General features: G+C 36.8%; 1 protein-coding gene across 1 annotated transcript in view; it reads right to left on the reverse strand.

Annotated features, from left to right (window-relative positions):
* ACER3 (alkaline ceramidase 3) overlaps positions 1–25814 on the reverse strand; it is a 55954-nt gene that overhangs the window by 8379 nt on the left and 21761 nt on the right. Inside the window, exons 3-8 of the mRNA XM_083854704.1 lie at positions 21300–21352; positions 17109–17161; positions 14904–14985; positions 13740–13775; positions 5821–5879; positions 2407–2508 (exon numbers count right to left, since the gene is read on the reverse strand). Of these exons, the coding sequence (XP_083710830.1) occupies positions 2407–2508; positions 5821–5879; positions 13740–13775; positions 14904–14985; positions 17109–17161; positions 21300–21352 (385 nt within the window). The remainder of the gene's footprint in view (positions 1–2406; positions 2509–5820; positions 5880–13739; positions 13776–14903; positions 14986–17108; positions 17162–21299; positions 21353–25814) is intronic.

Consider the following 25814-nt stretch of genomic DNA (forward strand, 5'->3'; position numbering starts at 1 on the left):
CAGGCAATGGAATATTTTTTCCCAGCTAAGCAATCTCAAATCACAATGTTGGATTGTCAGATCACACATTTTTGTTTCCATATCTTGGGCATATGCTTGACAGGTGAGGCTTCATGGAGTCAGACTTTCAGCAGGTGAGGAGCAGTTGTTCTACCTTATACTGCCAGTACAGAGAGATATCAGCAAACTGACTTTCTTATACATTTAAAGAAAACAGATATTTCTTCATATGACTGATCAATTACTTCTGGACTCAAATTTCAGGGAATATATTTATGGCATCCCACAGTCCCAGATGAATTCTACCATTCTCCTCCCCAAAATCCTGTGAACTACTGTCCATAGGATGAAATGCTGAGTTTAAGGTCCAAGAGAGGAAATGAGATTTATCAGACATTCTCACTTTAAATCTGGCAATCACACCATCTATTCTGCAGGTGGAAGCTCAGCTTGCCTTTCTCTGTTGGACTCTAAAAGACGGACAAAATGGGTGTTTAGTGAGGAAGCAATTAAAGTAGAGGTCTGGACTACTCCACCAACATGCTTTGGATTTTGTAGTTATGGGGTGTGAGCAACTTGGGAAGGGGCTAAGGGATGGAGACAAAGCAATAAAGAGAAGGAACTACATTGCTCTTACTTCTTGTGCTCACTAGGCTTCTGCAGATAATGCCTATTTTAGCTGATGGTGGATGAACTGTTTGCATCTGCTGGTCATTTATTTTTACACTTTAATTTCACTTGTCAAAACAAAAAATGGAAAACGTGTTAAGGAAGAAAAATTTGCAGCTCTTGGAATATGACCTTACTGCTTGATATTAAAGTGCTTGGTCCAAAGCTGCTCAGTCACAAATATTAGCAGAGAGCTTCAATTGAGTCAGCCCAGCAATGACACAGTGGAACACACAGACTGGCAGCCTGGCACAACTTCCAAGCCTTTGGATGGCAGGAAATTTGTAAGCTCAAATTCAAAAGTGTGTCATTCCAACCAGAGAAACTGAGTGCTACAGATTTTTTATTTTGCCTTTTTTTTTTTTTTTTTTTTTTTTTTTTTTTTTTTTTTTTCCCTAAATAAGCTGCAGATTTAATGAAATATGGAACAAAAAGCCCTGAATCAAAACTCGGTTTTGAACTTTAAAACTGAACAGAGCAGGTAGGTGGATGATTCACAAGTTAGACCTTCAGAGAATAAAGAATTTCAGGGAATTGAAATGTGTTTTCTCCAAAGGTCCAAATTATAACATTTCCTGGAGAAATCCAAGGCTCTGCGGGTGTTGGATTAAAGCTAGTAAACAAGCTTTTTGTTTTTCTAGCACCATAACCAAACAACTATTACAGGAAATACACTAACATTTTTTCCCCTTATGAAATTAGGATGGAAAAAAGTGCCTCAGCAGCTGGTGTCATTTTTGGGCCTAGGAACCAGTTCAAAAGCCCCATGGACCCAGAGCAGCTCAGCAGGTGAATTGGGGGTTATGATCTCACCAATGATGTGAGGCAGCTGCAAAAATCAACCCTGATGCCAATATTTGCAAAGTAATTGTAAATGCAGCCACTTGTGCTGCCAAATAACTACTCTATTCCATCTGTATCAAGTGCTCCTAGGGATGAGGATCATGTATTATATTCATTTTTAAAAAGTTTCAAGAATACTCTCTTGGAATTAATTTTCAGTTGGCTTAACCTAGCACAGGGATTGAAGAGTCAGAAGCGATGGAAAACTTTAGACTTCTTTACAGCAAACTGTTATTTGGCTCTGACAAACCAGCCAACTAGGACAATGCTGTACAACACAGACTCTGTGGCATAACAGTGTTTCAAATTGTCAAAAATGTATTTTTCTGGATGCTGGAATTAATCTTTCCGTCTCCTCCGGCTTGCTGAGCAACACATGAATTGCAAGTAAGTGCTGTTTATTGGTAAGATGGATATTGTACTAGGTATTTCTTGAACAGTAGTAGCAGTAGTAGTAGCAGTAGTTCTGCATGTCTTCTTTAACACGCAGAACTACTGTTTTGGATATTTTCCTGGGAAATGGAAGAGCAGAAACCCAAAAAATCCCAAACGAGCAGGATAAAAACACAGATGAAATCAAGTGTGAATAGCAGGCTTTAGTCAGCCACAGATCCTCAAAGTTACTTCAGTGATATTATTTCTCTCAATTTAATTTGAAGTTAAAGAGAAATAACAAAAAAAAAATATCTGTAAATGGTTAAAAAAAAGTTTAAAAAAACACATATTGAGTGCTGACTCTAGTCATGAGTAATCTGCATAAAATCTCATGAATGTTTTGTAGGCAGCATACCATACATACAATGAGATGGACTTGAATATGCATCTCAGAAATAATCCAATCTTTATACTTAAAGGCTATTATTAAGAGCTATCCAGACAAGTGAAAAAACTCACCTCAATTTATCACAGAAAATGTTGTCCACATTCCAGAGAAAAAATCCCATTAAAAATACAGTTAAAGACGTATAGCCTAGACCTCTAAGCCATGGGTATACCCTAGAGAGAAAAATAATGCAAAGTTTACTCCAGAATACTTTAAGATACAGAAATATACTAATATATACTACACTAAATATGTGTGACAAACAGAAATACTGTTATATGTAAATAAAATTCTTTATCCATTCATTTTTCCTCCAGAAGGAAAAAAAAAAACAAAAAAAACCCCCTCCAAATTTCATCTGTTTAAATATTGTATTTTACTTCTCCTCTTTCCTGATCTATATTCTCTGAGACTGTTCTTTTACTTCTATAGTTATAATGGTTTTCCTAAATACTGCACTCTCCAAGGAAAACCAAAAAGTGGGAAAACTAAAATTGGCTAAAAGGTACTAATTCTTCAGTCCCATGCATATTCTTTCACTAAAAAAAAAAAGGCAAACCAGTTACAAACCAGGACTCTCCTTCCCAAGAGAAGAGAGTCTTTGCCAAGAGATGATATCCCTGTTCTATGGTACTTGTATAAATATGGTCTTTCAAAATTACTCTTTTGTGAACCAAGAGTACCAACCACCATGACCAACAACTAATCAAATAAATGGTATTAAACCCCAGTACCTTTATGTTTATCTTTGAGTTGAATGCTACTGGGAATAGAAAAATGTCAATTTAATTTTGGCAGAAAAAAAAAATCTTCTTTAGGATATGGGAAATCCACACAGAAGAATCAGATGTAAAAAAAAGCATCATTAATAACTTTACTTTCCCTATCATGCACTTCCTACATGGAAGGCTCCTTTCCTGCTAGTAAGACAAATCCAAAAGCAATCCCAAATCCAACCCTGAATAGCTGCCATGAAATACTGTTAAAGTTATTTTTAAGCATTATGAAAGCACAGTTGAAATTCTGGGTTAAAACACATTCCTGAGCTGCTTTTTTCTCCACTGTGTTTGTTACAGCACATTTCAGAGCTGTGAGCACTGGGAACCAAAATGTGCAAAACACGACAGGTAGCTTGCCCTGTGGAGGAAGCTCTAACCACATACAAGCTGTACATATTCACAAATTGACTGCCAATATAAACTAGCAAAATTATTATTTGTTTAGTCTAACAAATGTGTGGAGCACCATGCAGCACATGGCAAAGACTACACTGTAATATTACCCCCTCAGTGCTCCAGAGACATAAGCATGACCATGACATAGCACTAAATAGAATATTAAACATGCTGGTAATTAGATAATTATAGCTGGAATTCTTGAGGAATAAACAGTGGTGTTTTGTGAAGGAATCAACTGGCATCATTTATTAACAGGGAACATGCTTTGTGAACAGAGAATAATATTTGCCCAGTTGTAATCTTGGGAAGGAAGCAGACCTAAGAAAGAGATGAAAAGTGGCAGGGGAACAGGCAGGAAGAGAAACAACTGGTGAGGATAGGATGAGGTAGTAGTCTGGAAGGAATAACATGCTGTTCTTTGGGATTTTCACTTTAATCTCAGAGTGACTTCAAGGCCCACATGAAGAAATATGAGTGATAGGAAGTGAAGTAAGAAAAAACAAGCAGAAATCAGGGTCAATATGTAAGCTGGGAGAGGCTTGGCCAAGTGCTATTACTACTGATGGAAATACAAGAGTACATTCTAGCAGTGCAGAGAAAGTAGACCCAAAAGTGTGCTTGGGGATGAATTTTAGAGAAAAGAAAGGGTACCTTCAGGTTGGCAGAGCTTCTCTAGCAGAACTAATTTAGAATTAGTAGTAGTTTAGTTAAAATTTAGAAGTAGTTTAAACCTACTTCTCTTCCCATTCCAACTTTCTACCTAGTTTGCATTACAACACCAATGGGGGAAATAAGTCTTTGTAGGGCCCTGTTGTTGAAGTGATCAAGCTAATTAAGAATACACATTCCAAGCCCCTAAAACTGAAGTGTAAAGTAGGTGGAACTTCAGAGACAGACATTGCTGGAGCGAAACAATAAATGATACTTTGGGAGGGAAGGTGGTGATGTTATTGATAAAGACAGAAGAGTATGAAATGCTTCAGAAATAATGAGAATGCATAACCATGTGGAATTTGCAGAAGTAGAAAAATTGCAGGCCCAAGAGTTTGTCCACAAAGACAGAGAGAAATTTAATCTAAGAGACTAGAATTGTGCTAAATCCTTGAATAAGTACAAAATTAAAATTACTTCAATTTGATTAAATTTAGTTCCCCTTGGAGGAGAATTAATGTAATATCACTTAAGATCTCCAGGCGAGGATTAAAATTTCCACTCCATAGGACTGAAAAGTGCCTTTAAATTGATGATTGTTTCTAAAGCTGCATCACACTATCAGTTTTAAGTTCTTTTTGCTTAACAAAAAAGTCTGTGAACATTTGCACTTGGTCTGTGGGAATTTCCTGGGGAAAGCCAAACCATGTGAACTGAAATGGCAGTTGGAAGGTGATTCAATGAATGTACTCGATCCTTGTGGGTCTCTTCCAACTCAGAATATTTGAGGATTCTATAATACTTCAAATTCACATTTTGTTAAATTCTTCCTTGTATTCCCAAAGTTTAACAAAAAACACATTTAAAATGATGACAGAAGAAAGAAATAAGCAATTTTCAGAAGCAATTCCCAAACGCATGAGAACACCAAATATTCACAGGGGATAGACAGAAATGGGTGACCAACTGAGCCCCTGAGAGCTAAAGGTATATATTTACTACAATACTAATTAAATTCCATTTTCCTCCCTTTTATCTACCAAGTCTGTGCTCTGATGTTTCTAATTCTTCTCAGTATCTCCTAGTGCTTTTAATACCTTTTGTTTCTTACAGTTTTAATTTTGATTTCCATAACATTATGCCTAACTTTATCCAATCAAAACTGTAAGAAAAACTATCTTTTTTTTTTTTAATCATTATTAAAAAATATCACTTATTTTTAAATACTTGAGCAGGGAAGAGAAAAGAAATTACTAAATGATGGTTCCACTCTGCAGTCTTACTCTTACCACTCTCCCAGTATTGTCATTAGAGTTTGGACACAAGCAATGAATTTCACGCTACCCAGCAATATGAAGAGAAACTCAATCTCTGTTTAAATCCCAGGCTAACAGTGAAGCCACCAGCAGAACACCTGACAGTAAACACTGATCATAAGTTTAGAAATTTCAGTTTAGTTTATAGTTACCCCAGTGGCTTCAAAAAAGTCCAAGGTGATAATCCATTCCTTTTCAACCCAGGGGATCCCAGGAGCTAACACTATGTACCTAGTTAAAGAAATTCTCCCATTGCCAATTTCTCATGTTAAGCCAACCAAAAATAAAAGCTGCAAATGCTATGTTGTAACTTACAATACTGAATTAAATGGTTACTTACCATAATACTATATAAACAGATCTTAGAACTATGATGGAAACTAGTGTTCCATACATGATCTGAAAATAGAAAAAAGAGATAAAATTCAGCAGTTGGATTCGAGAGACCTTATAAAATACTACAGAAGTAAATTTTTTTTGTAGCCTCTGTTTTTTTTTTTTAATTTTTAAATCTAAGAAAAATAGCATTCCTCCTAACTTCATCTTCAGAAAGCCTTCTGTTAAAGTTTCAAATAAAAATATGATTATAAAGCATGTCCTTCATACAATTACAGGAAAAGTCAGTTTGTAAAACCAATGTTCCACTGTTGTTAATCGGAAAGCAAACACTAGATGGCACTCAGAAAGCATGCTGAAATCAAAAACGGTAACTAACCTCTATTATCCCTTCTCTCTCTGTGCATGTTAGCCCAGCATTGTACAAGCAGCAACTAAAACTGCTTGTGAAAGCTGTACTTCTTTCATTGATACTTGATTAATATGTTTTCCTGAAAGCGAACACCTGAATAGACTATGTGCTATTCCCACACTGAGCATCACTATGGGGAAAAACTTTCCAGGAAGCATTTCAAACAACTATCACAGATTGTTTGGATTCAATCTAATTATATAGTGGGAAGGCTGTACACTCTGAAAAGACCCATGAGCAAAACCTGACTCACTGTAGGCTTGATGAATTTGAATGCAATCACCTGACTTCCAAAAGTCAAAGCAATCATTTATTTTTTGCCTCGTGATCTTTAAATCACTCTCCTTTTTAATTCGCAAACTTAAAATCCATGTAACACCACCTTCCAAGACATACAGCTAGTCATGCCTGAGAGTGATGCAGAAGTCACTGCACCAGGGAGGATTTTTAGACACTGGTGACATTCAATTACTTTCTATATTTTTTTATTCTGAACACTGATTTCCTCCTGCCAAAAGGCAGTTTTGTTCCAAGCAGCTGTGCCTTGCTCTTTTTTCCTCTCTCCAGGGGCCCACAAGCCTCCCAGTATTTTTTCTTCCTTGTTCACTGACTTGACTTTCTCATCTTGCTTCTAGTTAGACACTATCTAATTCTTTGTTTTACATGAAACAGAAAAATTGTAAACCTTTGCTGTCTATTTTTAAAAGCTGCTAAACCTCACACATGAGGTGTGCTTACAAACCAGTGTTCTTACCATGTTGTATCAACCTTCTCATACTCCTCATTCTTTTTGACTGTCTTTGAGACAGGGACTGCCTCTCACTTTGCTGTAACTGGGGCATTCAGATCCTACTACCCTGTAAGCATGTCTAGTTATCTCACATAAAATAGGTTACTGTAATAATGCAAAGTGAAGCCTGCTTTCCTAAAGTCCATAAAGGCAAATTTGTGAACTTCTTTTATCTTTAAAGACGAGGTTAGTAGCACACACTGTATTATCAGTGCACGTAGACAGAACAAGACAGACAACAGAGCCCTTATGTTTGACAACAGGTAAAAAGCAAGCTCCAATACTGACTATTCAAAGTCAGTCAGCATAGCAGCTCTTCATTTGCATGCAGAACAAGATTAAAGAACTTCAGTAAATAAACTACTACTACTGTGTGCTCTGCTCTGTAGAGCTAAACAAAGCAAAACTATTTGAAAGGCTAATTGGTCCTGGTTTGTAATTTATACAAAGCTGTTAGTTAATTCCAGTCCCCTTGTTGGGGTACAGCACGTAAACCAGGAAAAAAAGAAAACCAACAAAACCTGCTAGACACTGCCTGAGTATCAAAGTGCTCATCAGTCCCAAGCTAAGGGTAGGAAGGGGAGTGCTCAGGTGTGCTAGGTCCTGGCTGCTGGTACAATTCCTCATTGCTGACATTGCTAAAAAGATCCCACCACATAAATACATTATCAGCCTCATTTAAAACAGCCCTTCTCATTTTTTCTAATCAAGTCCAGCAATTTATTCTAAGAGAAGGGATGGTACAGAGGAAGATACTGATTGAAAGGCTCCTCCAGAATCCAAATTACAGCTTGACGTGCTGATCTCTCTTTCTTTGCTGATCTTCTTAAAATTTCCATCACTAAAATACTCCTTTGCAGTAGAGCTATGGGAAAAACCTATCCATTAAGAGCAACTTCTGTCATACACATTAGGAGTTATGACCACTGTTAGGCTTGTACCCAAACTGCTTTTGGATTTCTTGTACAGGGAGTTCAATACTGTCAGACTATGCCTAGAGAAACAGATCTTACAGGCAGCCCAAAGCCCAGGTAAAATGCTATTTTTTTTTCAGCAGTTGCTAAAAGCAGGAAAGAGCAAAAGCTAAGAAAAGCTTTCTCTGCAGAGTTTTTGGCTTGGTATTTCCTAGTGAATTAATGGCTTGCAGAAGAGGACAGTATCAATGGAGGGAAGAAGAAAAAAATAAAAAAAAAGAACCTTGCAGTGAGTGAAGAAAAATATGTCCATAGTTGACATTTCCATTTCTTGTCTTTTCCACTTCCCCACCCAAACAGGTTGTTAGCAGTAAAACACATTTGTGTTTAAAAGCCTGTGAAAGACTGGAACAACAGGGTGTTCTGCTCTGCATGCTCCAATCCTCCCCACCGAAGGTGAGCACCCAGGAGGTGCTGCTGTGATATACAGAGACTGTAGCTGCGCACCTCCCTCAGCTATTTCTTACTAGAGGGCTTCACACCAAGCGGCACAACTTAGTTCAGATGTCAGGCAGCAGTGCTTACTTTATCTCCTTTACCATCTTTGGCTTTACTATTTTTATCATGGTAAAACTTTATTAGGTATTACTCATCCAGCTAAAGAAGGACAAAGTACAATATTATATTAAAAAAGAAAAATCCGCCTTATTCAAGTAAACTCAATTTTTTCCATTCCTTTGTCCTTCTTTTCTTTAACTAACACATAATTTAAGTGACAGATGACAACCCAAGCAAGTTTCCTGCTATTTTGTCTCATACTGCCATTAATTTGTAAACCAAAGAACATCACCGTACTGCAATTGAAACAAAAGGAAAGATCAGAATCTCAATCTTCTTTTACCACTAGACAGTTCCTTCTTCGCTGTTTCAGATGCAAATAAAGCTGTGCATATTTCAGCTTTGAAGGTATCTTCGCAATTGAGGGAAAAACCCGAAGTCTGATGAATACACAGTGGATTACCTCATAAGAAGGCCAAGTATGAAGAACTTCCTACTCAAAAATGGCAACTAAGCACTTCAGGGCTCAATGCCTGGCAGCATTTTTCATGTGGAGGCAATTAGGCAAATCATACCTAAATTCACTTATGTCAGTCAGAGGTTGGTACTCCATACTGAGAGGGGCAGCATACAAAAGTGGTTCTTCATCTACTCTTCTAGTACAGAGAGCAGCAGTAGCCTGCTATTTCCACTTCTGTTTCCTCTGCTCTTGGCCTTCTACCCATCCTTGGTTAATGAAGTCAATTTATCAGCCCCAAATATCAGCACACACTGGGAGATTTTGGGTTCTTGGCAACCTGCTTATCTAATACCCCAACCACTCATCAAAAATAGTTACTTAAGTACTTGAATGTGGAAACTGTATTTGCAATTTGTAACAAAGAAAACTGAGTTCTACATGGATTTGGATTTCTGGAGAAGAAATCTGAGCTGAGAGAAAAAGGAAGGACAACCCCAAGATGACGCTGAAACATCAAATAACTCGGCACAGTTACAGCTGTGTAGTACCACAGGCTGCCTTGACACCTCCCAAATGAACTAATTCAGACTCACTGAGTTTGGTGTCCTGTTTAGATGCATGTACATGATGGCAAAATGACACAAGTCACTGCTGCTGTAGAGCTTCTGGGACATTGTCTGCCACAGAAAGTCAAACTTCCCCTCCAACGACTTGTAGAGCTGAACCCTTGGAGAGGCAGAATATCCTTCCTCATTCCTAAGCCACTGTGCTGGTAGAAGCACCAGCCAGAATGAAAGCTGTACTTGCTTGGGAAGACATCCTCCAATGAGATGTGTAAGAGTGAAATGTCACTCAAATTAGTTTTATACGCGCTCATCAGCAGGACAATGACAGAACAGAAAAAGATCTGTGGTGAAGACATGCCTGAAAAGGTCATTTTGAACAGAATACTTATTTTCTGAACATACAGAAAGTAAGAACATATTCCACTAAAAGGCACAATATATTAGCCACAAGCCTACAAATTAACTATTGCCTTGGCTGCAGGAGGGACTCTGGAGAACTGTAAGGCATCCAGTGGGTCCACATAGATTCCCCAAAATGGTGAATCCTGCAAGTCTGAACAGGTTGCGCTCAGACACAACATATTCTTCGTGCAGTTTCAGGATCCCTTACATACTTCTATATATCCATTTCACCTTCATTTCAGTTTCTTCTTTGCACTTGTATATTTAAAACGCACCCAGAGAAAAAAATCTATTAACTTTTTTATTAAGGCAAATGAAATACCTTTTCCTGCCATCCTTACTTTCTTCCTCTTACTCAAAGTAACCTGAAGAAGTAAAGTCAATACGTGTCTATTTTACATCTATCAATAGTAAAAAAAAAAAAAAAAAATCCTGATCATGTTATCCTGTGAACAGTGAACACATCCAGGCACTCCTTCCCTCCCCTCCTTTGGTGATCTTGAACAATTTAGAACAAGAAGAGTTTGTATTTGTCCACCAGTGTATCTCTTCTGTTTTGAATCAGTCCTCATCCTTGTCCTCAGGGTCTCCCTGTTATCTCTTCATTTCCTCCCCAGTATTCAGTGATAACTGAACTTTGTATCATCACAAATACCAGAAATACAATCTTTTTTTTCCTCCGCTACAGGTTGTTAGAAAGGAAACCAACCAAACAAAATAGTCCCACTACTGATTCCAAGAAAATTCAGACTTTTTCATAATCTCCTTTAGTTATTTTTCACTAGTCACTACCTTACCCTATTTGCAACTCTCCTACTGAACTGCTTCTCCAGCTGGCTTTGTTTCTCATGGGACACCACAAGAACATTCTAGAATGCCTATTTTTCACATCACATTTCCTAATGTAGAAGAAACAGCTATTTAATCTAATTTTCCATTAACCTTTAAATTATTTATTTGCTAAAATTTGCCTCACGCTGTCTCAGCAGATTACTAGGCAAATAAAACAGATTTTGAGAACTATTTCACTATTCACATAGCTTGTCCCACTAGCTGAACAAGGTTTTTGATCACTGCAAGTGATCACATATGGTATGCAGCAAGCAGCCAAATCAGGATGGAACATGTTGCTTTGTATGTGACAGCATCCTAGGCCTCATCGTATTAGGAAGAAGGCTACTTGTAAGACTTGAGTTAAAAGTTTAACTTCCAGAGTAGCTACTTCTACTTCCAGGGCTGTCTCTGTATGTCTGTGGATCACTTCACACTAGCAGCCATTCTTCCCCTGCCCTTTCCTTGTATACATGTGGTAAACAGGGATGAGCAACTACTCTGATTTAAAATTAATTCCGAGGAGAGTTTCAACCTGTTGAGTTCCCCAATCAAATTCACATCAGAAAACAAATTTGTGTGCCAGATGGGAAAGAGAGGAGAGGCACAGCTGTTTTCTGTGACAATGATGCTGCCTTAAAAACAACCAGGCAGCTGGGACATAGGGTTGTTTAACACCTTGAAAATTAGAACTAATAGTGCTCTAGCCTGAGAGATTTGAACATAAACAAGACAATATATGCCTGTAAAGACCATTAATATATTTAATTGATGAGATGACAAAAAATACTAGATCAGTTGTCAAGCAGGAATTGTTTTTTACTTTCTAATGATGTGCTGCCTCCAACTGCCCAAAACATGCATCTCGTCTCTCCTACAGTTGAAGCACTAAAATCTTTAAAGATCTCCCTTAATATGTAGATGCAAAAAAAGAAGTTGGTCTCTGTTGCCACTGTGCCATGGATAAACTGAAATCACCTTTTTGCCCTGCTGGCAGTCGGCAATTTATGAGCCTAAATTGGAAAGACAACTAGAAAGTAATTTGGGGGAAAATGAGGCTTGGATCCTGGTTGCTAAATATAACCGGATCTTTTTTTCCATTTTTACTGGCCTCTTTCCAGAGGGAAAAAGCTCACAATCCATACTGAAACAATGAACAATAAAAAACTATCCTTGTAGTTCTTCCTCTTTTTGCAAGGCTGACAACTTAAAATGATCACAGACAAACACTTACAGGAACCAAATGCTGATTTATCTCCTGATGCTGCTTTCTAACCCAGTTAGAAAGGTTGCAATTTAAACTATGATTGCATAAACATATTTAATTTTACTTCAAGTCTAAGTGACCAACTCAGTTTGAAAATGCTTACAGAAATTATTTAACTTTTTTTTTATGCACTCTAAAATAATGCACAAGTATTAAGAAAATAACCTTGCTTAGCTGTGCAGTCAGGGAAATACTTCCTCAGGATTTACAACATATTTGGCAAAGACTGCGAAAAAATGAGTACAGTACTTGAATAGTTGGAATTTGGCCATAACTATATGTTCTCCATAAAAATCAATTTGCAAAGAATTGCTGTAAAAAGTCCAACACTTTTATGGGATCCAAATATTTTCTACATCGATTCTTCATGTATAAATTATAACAGAATTCATATTCTGAACCTAAGAGAAACCAGATGCTGAAAATTAAAGGTCTGGGACATGAGTTTAAAGTTTCCCTATTTTCCTCTTTCCCAGAAAGTTATAATACCTATTGTTTTAGTTTTTGTGACATGGGGCAATACCTATGCCAATGCATCAAACCAGACTATAGTAAAGCTGTGATGTATTTATTCCAATAAATGCAGCTTGGGCAAATAATTGATTAAAGAGAATAAAGTTCATTATAAATAGTAAATTTTGCCACTGTTGTTAACAAAACTACTCTAAATCACTTCATTCAAAACCAGTTATGACGAGCTCAGTAAAAGCACCAGAAATTGTCACTTTCATCCCAGCTACTATCTTTCTGCTGGAAATGTAAGTAGGGGAAAAAAAAGAAAGGATTTAATTAATATCACCAAAAAACTCCACACTGCAATTTTCTCTTTTATCTACAGGGAGGGTAACAAACAATTCATGTTTCTAGGGAGATTATTTGGAGCAGCTGAAGATTTATTCTCTTGATCAGCACTTCAGTAATCCACCAACAGGAGCCACATATCATTTTTACCACTGCTGATGCAGCAGGTACATTTTGACAAGCAGCGGCACTACCAATTTCAAAAATTAAGGCTTTAAAGCTTTGTCCTGCAAAGAGCTCAGTAGTTTTTGCTTGGCAATTTCTCAGCTGTTATCCCTAATCAAAAAAATCATAAATGAGGCAACCTACCCACGGCATACAGAAATGAGCATTATTTCTAACCTCCTGTGAAGAGGTAAGCGATGCAAGATCCATCCCCACAGGCAGGGGATGCGTATTAATATTCTTGGGCTGCTACAAAAGGAACCTGAACCAAATATGCCATTAAGGCTGTACAAAGCAGTCTGCTATATAACCCTAGAAGGCATTCTGTACTTAAAGTCACCTTGATTTTCCACAAAGTAAAACTGAGTAGTTAAAAAACTCAAGCAGAGAGAAGAATGTGGTGCAAAGTCAATCAAGCCATCTTATGAGGTAAGGTCATGGTTTCAAAGCAGCTCATTAGCTGTTCCTCTCTCACACACACCTTAGGGTCACCTCATTTCACTTGCCACTGATGAAAACCATGGGAAATATTAGGTCAAAAGCTAAAACACAACACATGTTGAAGCATTCTAGTTTTTCAGGTCACTAAGTAAGAGGATGGTGACATGACAGGCAGCAATACTGCTTAAAGAAAAAGCAAATGGCAAAATTGCGCTTCCCTCCCATCTTTCTTCTAGCAGTAAAATACTGTAACACATTTCATTAAAACAGCATAATTAAAAACCAAAATCAGCAGTTCCAACAGTGCAAGATTTACCTGATGGAATACAGGCTCTTTCAAATCTAGGTAAACCTGGAAAGATTAAAAGAGAGAAATAATTTGCAACAGAACCATCATAATATTATTCATCTAAATATTGCCAAGGCTTCTCCTGTTAGAATCAAGCCATGAGTGCTTATCCATGCACCATTAAAGTTGATCAAACATTTGAAGTTTCCTCTGGCATAACCTGAGGTTTTAACTATGGAATTATTTTAAACTAAGAAGCACAAATAAAAACATTAACATCTAACATAAGGCTGCTAATTTGGCAGAGTTGAATGCATAAAAAACCAATTAAGATGCTGAAGTTACCAGATGTTCTCGATATGCATTGCAAGAAGAAAACATACTCAACTTTGATTTGCTATTATTGTTTTTGACAATAATTTAACATTTCAATTAGTTTTACAAAAAGCTAGTAGTTCTTCCTATTTGTAATACAGTTAATTTAATTTACATTTCTGAAGAGAGAAGGGCACTAGACCTTAAGCATAATGTGCCACAAGTGTAAAAACTTTAGGAGAAACAGAAGAGAAGAGGCAAGTATTTTAGTAGCTGAAGATGACTACTTTAATTTTTAAAGAAATTGTTATCAATAAAAATTACGTAGGAAATTCCATCTGTGGTTGACAGCCAGCATGAAACGGAATTTATTCATAAAAGAAGAACACTCCACTGACAAAGGGAGTCAAGTTAGCTGTGACACAAAAAAATTAGAAGCATTTTAACTAACAGCTAAGTTCTTCTCTTATTCTGCCTGTTTTAAAACACCAGTCTGCATCCTGGACCGGGTATCACAGTTCACTTTTTCGCAGTAAAACAGAATGATTCTTATTTCTACAGATGAATTTAAGTGAGAGAAGGTGAGGAACACAGCTTATCCAAGGTCTCATATCAACTCAATGGCAACTGTTTTTCTCACATCCCTATTCTAGCAACTGGATTATTGCTTTCCTTCCTTATTTATTCTATACAGTGGTTTAGATAGAAAGGTTTCAGGTTTCTCTGGCCAGCAACATAATTTTCCCAACAAAACAATAATTTGTCTTTCTTGACTGGAAGTGACAGAGATTTAGTACTGCCTCTATAACATTCCTCCACTGTCAGAAAAACTGCCAACCTAAGGGTGAAAATGTCATATTAGAAAAAGTTACTTACTATGCTGACTACGACACTGTATGTTATTAACAAGAAAAGCAGTGCATAATTGACTGTATTCTTGTACTTGAAACATTCATACCTGGAAGAGAGGATAAAGGAGAGAGGTAACATTCATCACTTACCTATAATGGATGCAATTTCCAAGGTATAATGTTAAAAAAATTGTGAGAAAATTGATCCGAATTAGTCTTAGGCCCCTCAAGAAATTCTAACTCCTTCAATAAAGATGGATTATTTTAAGAAAAAAAATATACTATTAATAATAAATGTTTTTTCAAAAATCCAAGGCAAAAAACTTTTAACAGCAATAAGCCCAAGCATATGCCAAGAAGTAACCCACTCTAAGAAAAGAGTTTATGAAGCAGAAATGTTTTCAGAAGGTGCTTAAAGGGTGATAACAGAGAGCAAATTACAAGTTAGTTTAAAATGCAGCACAGCTGTCAAAAATATTACTGAGCAAACAGCAGTGTAGGGAAAAGACTGCTTCACAAAACAGTGAACTCAGCTCTGTTAAAATGTAGATTGTTTATGGCTTCACTACAGTTGCAGTGCAACAAATTTGCTAGATTGGGTACTGGTAGAAGTGGAAGGTAAAACCACCTGACTGCTCCCAGTATGTAAAACAACCAATTAAAACTACCTTCACAATCTCTACACTTCACCTCTGTTGTGATGGAAATACACACACATGCCAGACTGTATCTCCATCAGAAAAAAAGGTCCAAAAAATCCAACAAAAATGAATTTTGAGAAGCCCATTATCATCAGGGCTGTACAAAGTTGTCTATATAATTCCAAGTTACATCTGTCTAGTTCCTTTGTTTATAAACTTGGAGAAATAGACACCATCATGAATCGACAAAAGGAAGTAAAATAAAATCACATTTGGGAAACAAAAAATCTAAAGGCAGCACAATGTGCTACATTGCAAAATGGCTTGCTGAAGTAATTATACAGCTTGAGAATCAGCAGGACTGAATTATGTATAAGGGCATGTCCTTGCACAATCACCTGCAACTTACCTTCAAGCAAACCAAAACAATTATTAAAGGCCTCCTAAACTACACATTAGCTCATTTTTCTGAGCATTTTAATTGATACTAGACATACATACACAGTATCTTATTGTAGCTATAAATGCAATAACAGACTTCAGTGCTTTTGAAGATAATAAAATAACCACTGTACAAAAAAAAAATCAGATATGTTATTATAGACATTTCTCATCCTTTTTTCCAATCACATTCAAATCAGACAAATGCAACAGCAATTTCAAGGAGATAGGGAGCTACAATGGAAATATTTCCACTAAAAGAGACATTATGATTCTGGTCCTGAGTTTGTACAAATTGCACTAATGTACGAGTCACAAACTGAGGATAATTTCCATAGATAAGGGTTTAGTCCTAAAGCATCCCATCTCCATTGCAAGCGACCAGTAATCTTCACCAAGACATGGCAATTTTCCAAAGCTGAATATTTTATACATTCAAAAGCAAAGAGATGGGTTTTTTCTCTTTTTGTCTGCAAAAAGTTGATTTATCATTTGGATTTGCCAAGTGACAGAACAAATCATATTAAATCCAGACCTTGCAGTAACAGGCAAGAAAAAGCCAACTTAGGGTATCTTTACAGTTGTCAAATGCTACATTGCTCCCAAAATTAAATGGCAGAACACATCCTGGCATCGCATTAAGCTGTCATGCACGTTCCAAGACACTCTCCCCAAAATATGCATTCAACTCCTCATAAAATCTGGTGCCTTTAATTTTCCAGATGAGTGAAAAGTAGGTTTAGCCAGAAACCTGAAATTTGCATTTTGAGCCAGACTACATCATAGAAATCCAGCTCCAATAAGTTATAATGTTGCTAATTTTGTAGGCGTTACTGAAGTTGATTTTATTATGTCTATTGTTTTTGTACAAGTAGCACTGAGCTCTGATTGTATACTACACTAAGTCTTTAATGAGTGGGGCTTTTTTTCTTACTTTAAAAACCACTAGTAAAATATATCTAAATTAGCAAAAACTAGGACTAAAGCCAGCCTGGTACTTTAATATCATAATGCTGTACAAAAACAGGTCTCACTGAAGGCAATAGAAGCTTTCTCTCTATATATGCTAAATTTGGATTCAGAGACTCCACATTTCAAAAGTTAACATTTCATAAATATTCAAGGAAAAAAAATTAACAAATACTTACAGGCAGTAGACAAACACACAACAACTGTATATCATTGGCAGTTCATCCAACAGCTATAAAAAGCAAAGACATCAAAACATGAAAGCTACTTTTAACTCACAAGGTTGTCTAAGTTAATTAAGGAGAGGTAAGTCTTAAGTAAACAGGAGCTTTTAAGTCATTTGGATATATCCATCTTCTTGACTGTACTCTAACACATAGCACTGTCAAACCCTGATCACCTACTGAAGCTGCTGCATTAAAAAGATTATTACTCTGAATCTTTTGAATATATGCTTCATAAACGCCCACACCTTCAAAGAATCTTGACATTTTTGCTGCTCATATCTCTTAAAGTATTTGTAGGAATTAGCTCTGTAAAGCCAGGCTGAAGAAGACCATCTCACTTATGGTCTTACAGTCAGTAGTATCTTCTTAATTGACAGAGAAATTGAAACCTGATTTTCCCATAGCATAAAATACAATTTTAGCCTATTAGGATCAGCAATATGCTTGCAAATTTAGTTCCCAATTTTAGAAATTGCTTACATTGTTTTAATTCAGAGACAGGGTTTTTTGTTTGTTTGATGTGGGGTTCTTCTGTGTTGTTTTTTTGGGTTTTCCCCCAGAAATTATGGCTGCATATAATTTTTTTTTGTCTTAAATCATTTTTATACTTTGGGAGATGACTGGTGTGTTAGAGCTAAAACAGTTACTTCTCCAGGAACTTGCCACCTTAATAGAATGGAATTAAAGCTGTAATCACAAGAGAGCTGATTTCTCAATAGCAGGTGCACTCAAAATTGCCATTTAACATTAGCAGGAAAAAGAATAATAGCATCATTTTCTTGTAAAAATTCTCATCAAAGAACTTTCATGAATTTCTGCTTATAAATATGCAGTTTAACTTACCTCCTCTTAAGAAGGACCAAAAATCATGGAAATGAAAAAGGATACAAATGGATCAATGAAGATCCACAGCCCCTGATCTCTAATATGTTAAGCAAACATTAATAGTAAGGGCTTTTAGAACTTTTAGAACTTGACTTCTAAGAAAAACAAGAACTAGATGCAAAAAAGATTTTGACCTTTTTCTATCATCACTCAAAGTTCTTGATGGCTGTGCCTGTAAAGAAATTGCTTTCCTACTAATGCTACAGGATACTTAACCAGTTCATAACCATGTTATTCTAAACAATGAGGCTTGTTAAGAGCAGTAAGCAGCTTACACAAATCCTTTTATAAAGCCAGCCTGATTCTGATTGGTTTGGGATAATTTTCTAACTGCACAGTCAAAAACTTCATTTTAGCTTTGAAATTTCCTTTTGTATGGAAAAAAAGGGAATCTAATTCTTTATGGAAGGAGAGAGATATATTATCTTGAGTGTGAAGTGTTAGCTTGTTTTGATTTTGCTCATATAAAGCTCAGAAACTGTTTCACAGGAGTGCTAAACAGCTCTGCTGCCCAGCTGCCACTGATAGGGCAGATGTTGCTTCTTCCCTCACACTGCCACTGGTTCTCTGCAGTGCTGAGATCAGACTGGTCTTACAGGGAGCCAGGTCCAGGTGCTGAGCCAGCACACAATCAACCTTGCAGAGCAAGGTTTAAATCCCAGGACTTGTGCATTACAGGGTCAGGGACTACAAAAGGCAGCACGAAGACAGTATCAGGAACACGGGCAGCAGCTGAAGCCAACAGGCATGTTTGGTGGCACCTTGCCATCAACTAGTTTATCTTTGCTGTGATGCCTAGGAGGGAACAAAATAGAAGCAATAGCTGAATTGAGCTATATAGTAATAGTATTTTACAAATTCAGAGATGTGGTTTTCCAAGTCTGATAGGAATTAGCTACAGGATTAATTCATGTGGCTGTTAAAGAGTGTGAGTCATTTAACGCCTCATAAAAAGGCGGGGGAAGAACAAGAAATACAATACAGGAAGATTTTTCAAATTTGGACAGATGACTACACTCTTAAGGTCATATGCTGGCAGCATCTCAGGGACATTACAGTAGCAAAAAAGAGCCCCTCAAAAGATCTTAACTAGAATTTGTATGCAGAAGACAATGACTTGGGTATCGAAAGGGATTAATGCTTCTAGGAGTACTGTCAAAGGCATGCCTGGACAGTGAAGAACCATGGAAAGAAGGGAACTCAGGGAGCTAATTTCACTGGCTAAATAAGCATTTTGTGCATTCTTCAAGAATCCAATCAAGCAGATTCCCATAAAAATAACAGAAAAACGGGTCATCTCCTCTTAAGTATTCTAAACAACTGCTTTCAAGAACAGACGCTTTCATGTTTTTCTTAATTAAGCAAATTGAATCCATCATTTACGGTATTAAAACTGCAAAACAAATGTTAAAAAAAAGTCTCCTTGAAATAGCTATGCTGATTTTTAACAGGAACAAGAGAAGTGAATGAGAAAAGTTTATTTACTGGTTGAACTGTTTCCTCCATGGTGATCAGTAAGCAAACAATTGGAATAATTATGGACTACTTGTGGATTTCACTTGGCTGCCAAAACAAATGTACTTTCTCTGCCTCACACGAAGCCTTTTACATCAGTTGACAAGATGATGCAAGACATTCCTGGTTCCTTCTCATCTACTTCTGCCCCCCTTTATTTACCACAGTTCATAGGCCCCCCCAGTTGTTCTGATGCAACACCAGAACTATTGGGCAAGCAGCAGCAAAGTGACTTGGATCAAAATAAAGCCTCTACACACACACAAAACCTCCAACAACAACTGAAAAATAACCCCAACCAAAAAACACTCCACCTGAAATGAAACAAAAGCAAAAAACCACAATCTCACCCTTCACAAAAGGTCTAAAGTCTGGATCATTTTAATGATCACAATTTCAGGGTGCCCTTGTTCGCCTCTGCATTATAGTGAGAAAGAGGATTTGAAAAACTGACCATGATAGGAACAAGCAGCTGAGGGAAGTAATATGAAAAAGGTGGAAATTCAAGGCAGTTTCACCACCTAATACAGGTATATGGCACCCTAATTTGGGATGGAGCAGTGAAATGGCTCTACAAATCACCTTTTTGATGCTAAGAAAAAAAACAAACAATCTTGCATGGTGACCACAGTATGTTCTGTGGAAGCTGACAGTCTCCATCATGCACCAGAGATACAAACCAGAGCATTATGGAGGCAAACATCAAACAATCAGCAATATGTAGGTCCCACTGTGATCAGCAGAAATGCAGGACTCAATTCAGCTGCTCAGCAGAGTTGCCTAATGCCACCTGAGATGCTCTGTCACCTCCAGTACACCCATCCAAGACTGGCAAATGTGGTGGGAGTATAAGAAACCTGCAGCTCTGTGGGATGGAAGCTGGAGGCTTGAGAGAACACTCACAGGGTCTAAAATAACACCAAACATCTCTGTTTAGACAAATTAATCTTTTTTTGAGCAAAGATTGCCAGTAGAGTCTGGAGAATGATTCAGCCCAGCCAACTGCCTCTCTTTACTCCACGGATTTAACTGTATTTCCATTAACTGTGGAGGGAACAAAGACTTCCAGCACAGATTTTTAAATGTAGGTTCCTTAATTCTGAACAAAATCCCACTTTACCCTGACTTCAATTCAAAGATGCATTTTCTTAATCTTTGCAGACCTAAAAGAGGACAACAGGTCAAGAATTCCTGTGTCCCTTTAGAAAACAGGAAATACCAGGACAATCCCTATATCCTGTGACTTGTTATAGAATGCTGTCTACTTGAAAATAAGAGAGAAGATGACTCAATTCCTGCAAATCAGAAGATACTGATTTCAGTACTAATGCTACAGGTACGTCTAGATAAATAGAAACATAAAAATGAGAAAAGTTACAATAAAAAGCAGTAACTCTACTTTATATTGCTTGGTATTATGCCAAAGCTGTGCGAATTTTAAAGTAACATCTTGTGTAAAAAGATAACATGATTTCCTAAAGGATAAAGTGTCCTCTACCAGCATAAGCAATTGATGATAGCTCTTATTTTAGATGCAAGTATATATTTCTGTATATAATCAGTGGAAAACACCTATTGAAACAAGACCTCCATTACTGCATTGTTGAGAGCAGGAATCATGTACAATGACACTTAAGGCAGATTAACTCATTTTACACAAGTTTCACCTAGCCAAGAAATGGCAATATGGCTGTACAGTGAGTAACACAAAAAAATGATTCACAGCTACTTATCAGTACTCACCTGCATTTCATACTTTAGGGTCATGTGGAAGCACCAAGATCCCAATCCCACAGCTGAAAACAAACCAAAACTATCATCAGCATAATAGTACACAGGTAAAAATTTCAAGAAGTACATTAACTTAAATGCATGAAATGCATGCTTAACACTGAAAAAGAAATTAGAGTACCAGCATTCACTGCAGGGATGAACTCCAATTTTTCCACAGCTTTCTACTTTAATATATAGTCACTAATGAAATCCCTGAATTTAGGGGCTTTGGGTGCGAGTGTCCTCTTTACCTCCTCTCAATACTGTATCCTATGAGCTAGGTGTAATCTCAAAGAGAAGAGGAGCAGAGGGAACTCAGAATGAATGGAATATTACATATCAATTTATCTTTTTCCTTTTATTTTTTTTAAAGTAAATTAAAATTTCTCTGTTCCAACCTTTTATAAGGCAAAGCATTGTTCAATAACTAGTACTCTTGGAAGCCTCTCAATATTTCTGTTTACTGTCTGTTTTAAAACATGTATTTTACCAAAAGTTTTTTGTTGTCTCCATAAAACATGGTGCTAATAACACCAAGGTCTGGGGTTTGATACCCACAGGGGCTGTTCATTTAAGAGCTACACTTGATGATTCTTGTGGCTCCCTTCCAACTCAAGACTATTCTGTGATTCAAAAGCAGAAGTGAATCGTTACTAGAACTCAGAACTAGAAATCCAAGGTAAACAAACCAATCCTACATAGGATGTATTCATCCTGTGAAATGAGATCATAATTTCCAGGCCTTCTCTATAGAAAGATGAGCTTCTAAGAAATAATTTCTATTTATTTGAAATACTTTCTTTACACATTTTGAATTTACATCTGAAATTACTTCTATTACTTTTTGCCTTTACAGTTTTTTCAGTAAGGTGTGAATAATGCTTCTTGGAAGTTGGATTTCTCTACTTAGAGTGAATCTGGTACAGTATTTAATGCATCATTCATTACTTAGAAATATTATCAGTAAAACACTTATTAGGCACCGGCTCAGTTTTGTTTTGTAAGAACAAGTACAGTAATGCAATGTCTTGTCTTCCTTCAAGAAATTATGTTTTACCTCAGACTGTAGTTTCAGAGAAAGCCAAGTAATTTCCACTCAAGCCTTGATTACTGAGTAGTGCTGCCACATTTTGTGGCTAGAGTATCCCCTTGCCTACACACACCAGTCAAGTTTCACTGATGCATAAACAAGAATTCTATCTCTGTGCACTCTGTAAAGGATTGCCAAACAGTCAAGAGACATGTCCAGAGATGCTTCCTTAGATGCTATTAACCAGAACTGTGATTATTACACTTACTCAATGAAATAAAATACCTAAGCATGTAGCTTTACTGAAATGCAAAACTGCAATACAGCAACATTTCAAAATGTATTATCAAACACTTCAATGTCATTATTTCTCTGGGAAAATTAAGCACAGCTCCTACCAGAAAATAAACAACCACATGCACTTCTGTAAACTCTGATTACATTGGTTTGCTTTTGAAAAATCTTTCCAAATGATAAGCAACAACTGCTTTCACCTTCATTGAGATTCTAATGAGAAATTCTCATAGCCATTCTTCTATGTATACAGAATATATGACAACAACTGCTCATTCTGGAGGAAAAAACCCATTAAGATCATCATTAAAACAGTAACATCCATTATCCTGGCTGTCACAGAATACAAACTCTTACAATTTGTAACAAATGCCATTTTCAAGTATGGGCAAAATCATTGCATAAGAAATTTCAACAGATTTTAAATTAACAAAATATGTTGCAGGGGCTTTCTTGTTTGTTTCTGTTAGTGTTATTTGAGTTAATAAATCTCAACAATCAGCAACTGAACTCCATCCCCTCCTCCTACACAGTAAGAAGTGATTATTTCCAGACTAATTTTTCTTCTTCAGTCTTTGAAAAAATCAAGAATGCTGCAGATATTAGTTTTTGAAGTAATTAATCCCATGATTAAAGTAAATTTCTACAGCTAAAATGAATAGAACCCCTTTTGCTTCTGCGTAATAATCACCTCTGGAGTTTCTCCAATTATGAAATTTTACTATGCATTGTAGAACAATATTTTAGCTACAGTATCTACCTATATAAAATAGATATCTGGAAGAAGAAAAGCTTACAGGGACAGATCTTATAGTTCCAGACTTGAGACATTTCTAAGAAATTTTTACTTCACAAAAACCAACTGCAATGAGACATTCTGCCACATTTGTACTTTTCAAAATATGAGTGATCACGATGACTGCAACGACACAAGTTTTCAAGAGAAGCCACTCTCTCATATAGCTACTGACACACTGAACAATAAATTTGCTCCTTACCTTGTAAGCAGGGGTTACAGTTTTCTTATTTTAGGTGTTTCCTTTTGCAAAGGAGCTTAACTCACTAAAGGCTGCATATTGGTTGGGAAGCTTTAACACCATCTGAAGCAGTAAGTACCATTTCCTCTGTAACTACTGTAACTCACTTTTCCTAAATACTACCAGTCACTTGGCATTTTTACATCCATGAACCTCCCAAGTAACAGGGGATATATATAAAAGTTATGGACTAAGCACAGAGTACACATTAAGTCACAATATTAGGAGATCAAAATGACACTTCACTAGACCAGAAATGCAAAGTCAGTGTTGCTGCTCCATGTAGACTAACAGGGTCTTTTTCTGTACTGCAGCAAACACCCTGTGTGGTTACTGCCAGTGAATAAACCAATGGTGTTCTGATATGTAAAAACAATGTATCTACAAACTATACTTCATACACGTACTGTCAAAAAAGTTAAGGGCAATACCTATGGCTAGAAATAATCGAGTATTATACAAAAGATCCAACTCTATATGCGAACCTATAAGCCCTTCAGGATTTGAAACCTAGAGGGATTTTTTTCAATAGTTTTAGGAAGCATCAGAAGCACCACATAATCTGTGGTAATTCAGTTTGATGTAACTATCCATCAACACTCAAAATTCTCATTATGAGCCTAAATCCTCTACAGAAAAAGCTTCTTATTAGGATTTCACAGATGCAAACACCTTTATTTAGGTATCTACACATGAACTAGGCATCAAAGCTTCCACTTAGAGAATGTAATTTTTAAGAGTAATGCAGCTGGCCAAACACGTATTTTAGAACAAGTCAAATGATTCTCCTGGCTTTACTGACTGCACAGGTAGACACATATGTTTAAATTTGAAGCTGAATTCCATTTTATTTTTTCACAATTATAGAACTTAATTAAAGGTAACAACAACACACTGCATCATTAAAAGTTAAAGAATGAAACAAGATGAAAAAGTAGAATTAAATTATCTATTTTAAATGGATTATTGTGTGTTGTAATGACTTCTTGCCACAGCATAAGAGACATGAGAGACACTAGTTACTGCAGAGGTTCAGCTCTACAATTAAACTCCAGCTTGGCAGGTACTATTCCCAGACACTGCAGTACAAGTGTCTGCACCAGTGAGTTGTTGGAAGAGTCTGTGGTATGAATCTGGCCTGTTCCAAGGAGCACTTTCCCCCAGCAGCTGGCAGGACCTGGGGCCCACACTCAGCAGGGAATCTGCATGTGGTCACCTTGTTTTGGAGGTTAAGATGAACAGACATGGGCTGTTCCACACAGCTTGGCTTCAGCACTCAGGAATGTTCCCAATCACAGCTGATTTACCAACACTGACACAGCCCTGGGAGCTTCTCTACAGGTGTTAGGTAAGAAGAAGGGAATTAACTCTGACTGAAGAGGTTTTAACAACCGTTTTCACAGGCACAGAGTTTCACTGGAAATTAAATTTAGTAAGTTGCTTAAGCGTTCCTATGGCTATGCCTAATACAGAAAAACTTTTGCACCTTTGTTTTTTCCCCCTCCACTTTAGCACTGCTAAAGTGAATGACTGAGCCTTATTTAACAGGCCAAAGAAACACAAACCAGAACAATCCTTCCAAATTTCAGGTGAACAAACATTACTTTACTGGATGCTTTCTTATTTCCTAAGGTCCAGAAGTTACACTTCTTTATATATATTTTCATATATATGCATACACACACACAATTTTTTAAAAATCAAGACCTTTCTAGAATATGAACCATTTCAGAATCACAGTTCCCCAGGATGCATGAGGAACTGGCATGTGTAGAACCTGATACAACACCCTAGCATCATAAGGAACTGCTCAAAACCAACTGCTAATTCCTTGAGGTAGTAATGGTCCAATGATTTGTTCCACTTACATCAGGTGATGCAATATACTGAAATAATGGCTTAAGATTATTCTTCACCATTTATATGTAGATTCAATGGTTCTCTATAGCTTAAAAATCATATCCAGCTCCTACCGAGTTAATTGAGAGCATGCACTATATGCTGAAAGGCAGCAGAAAAAAGGGCTGAGAACAGTGTGCTGTATTTCAAAAGCCTTGCAGAAAAGTGTAACTCAGTCTTGCCACCAGTATGAACAAGAAATTTATTTGAACAATTATTTAGAAA

The sequence above is a fragment of the Zosterops lateralis genome, assembly GCF_965231275.1.
Source record: "Zosterops lateralis genome assembly, chromosome: 2".
Classification (NCBI taxonomy): domain Eukaryota; kingdom Metazoa; phylum Chordata; class Aves; order Passeriformes; family Zosteropidae; genus Zosterops; species Zosterops lateralis.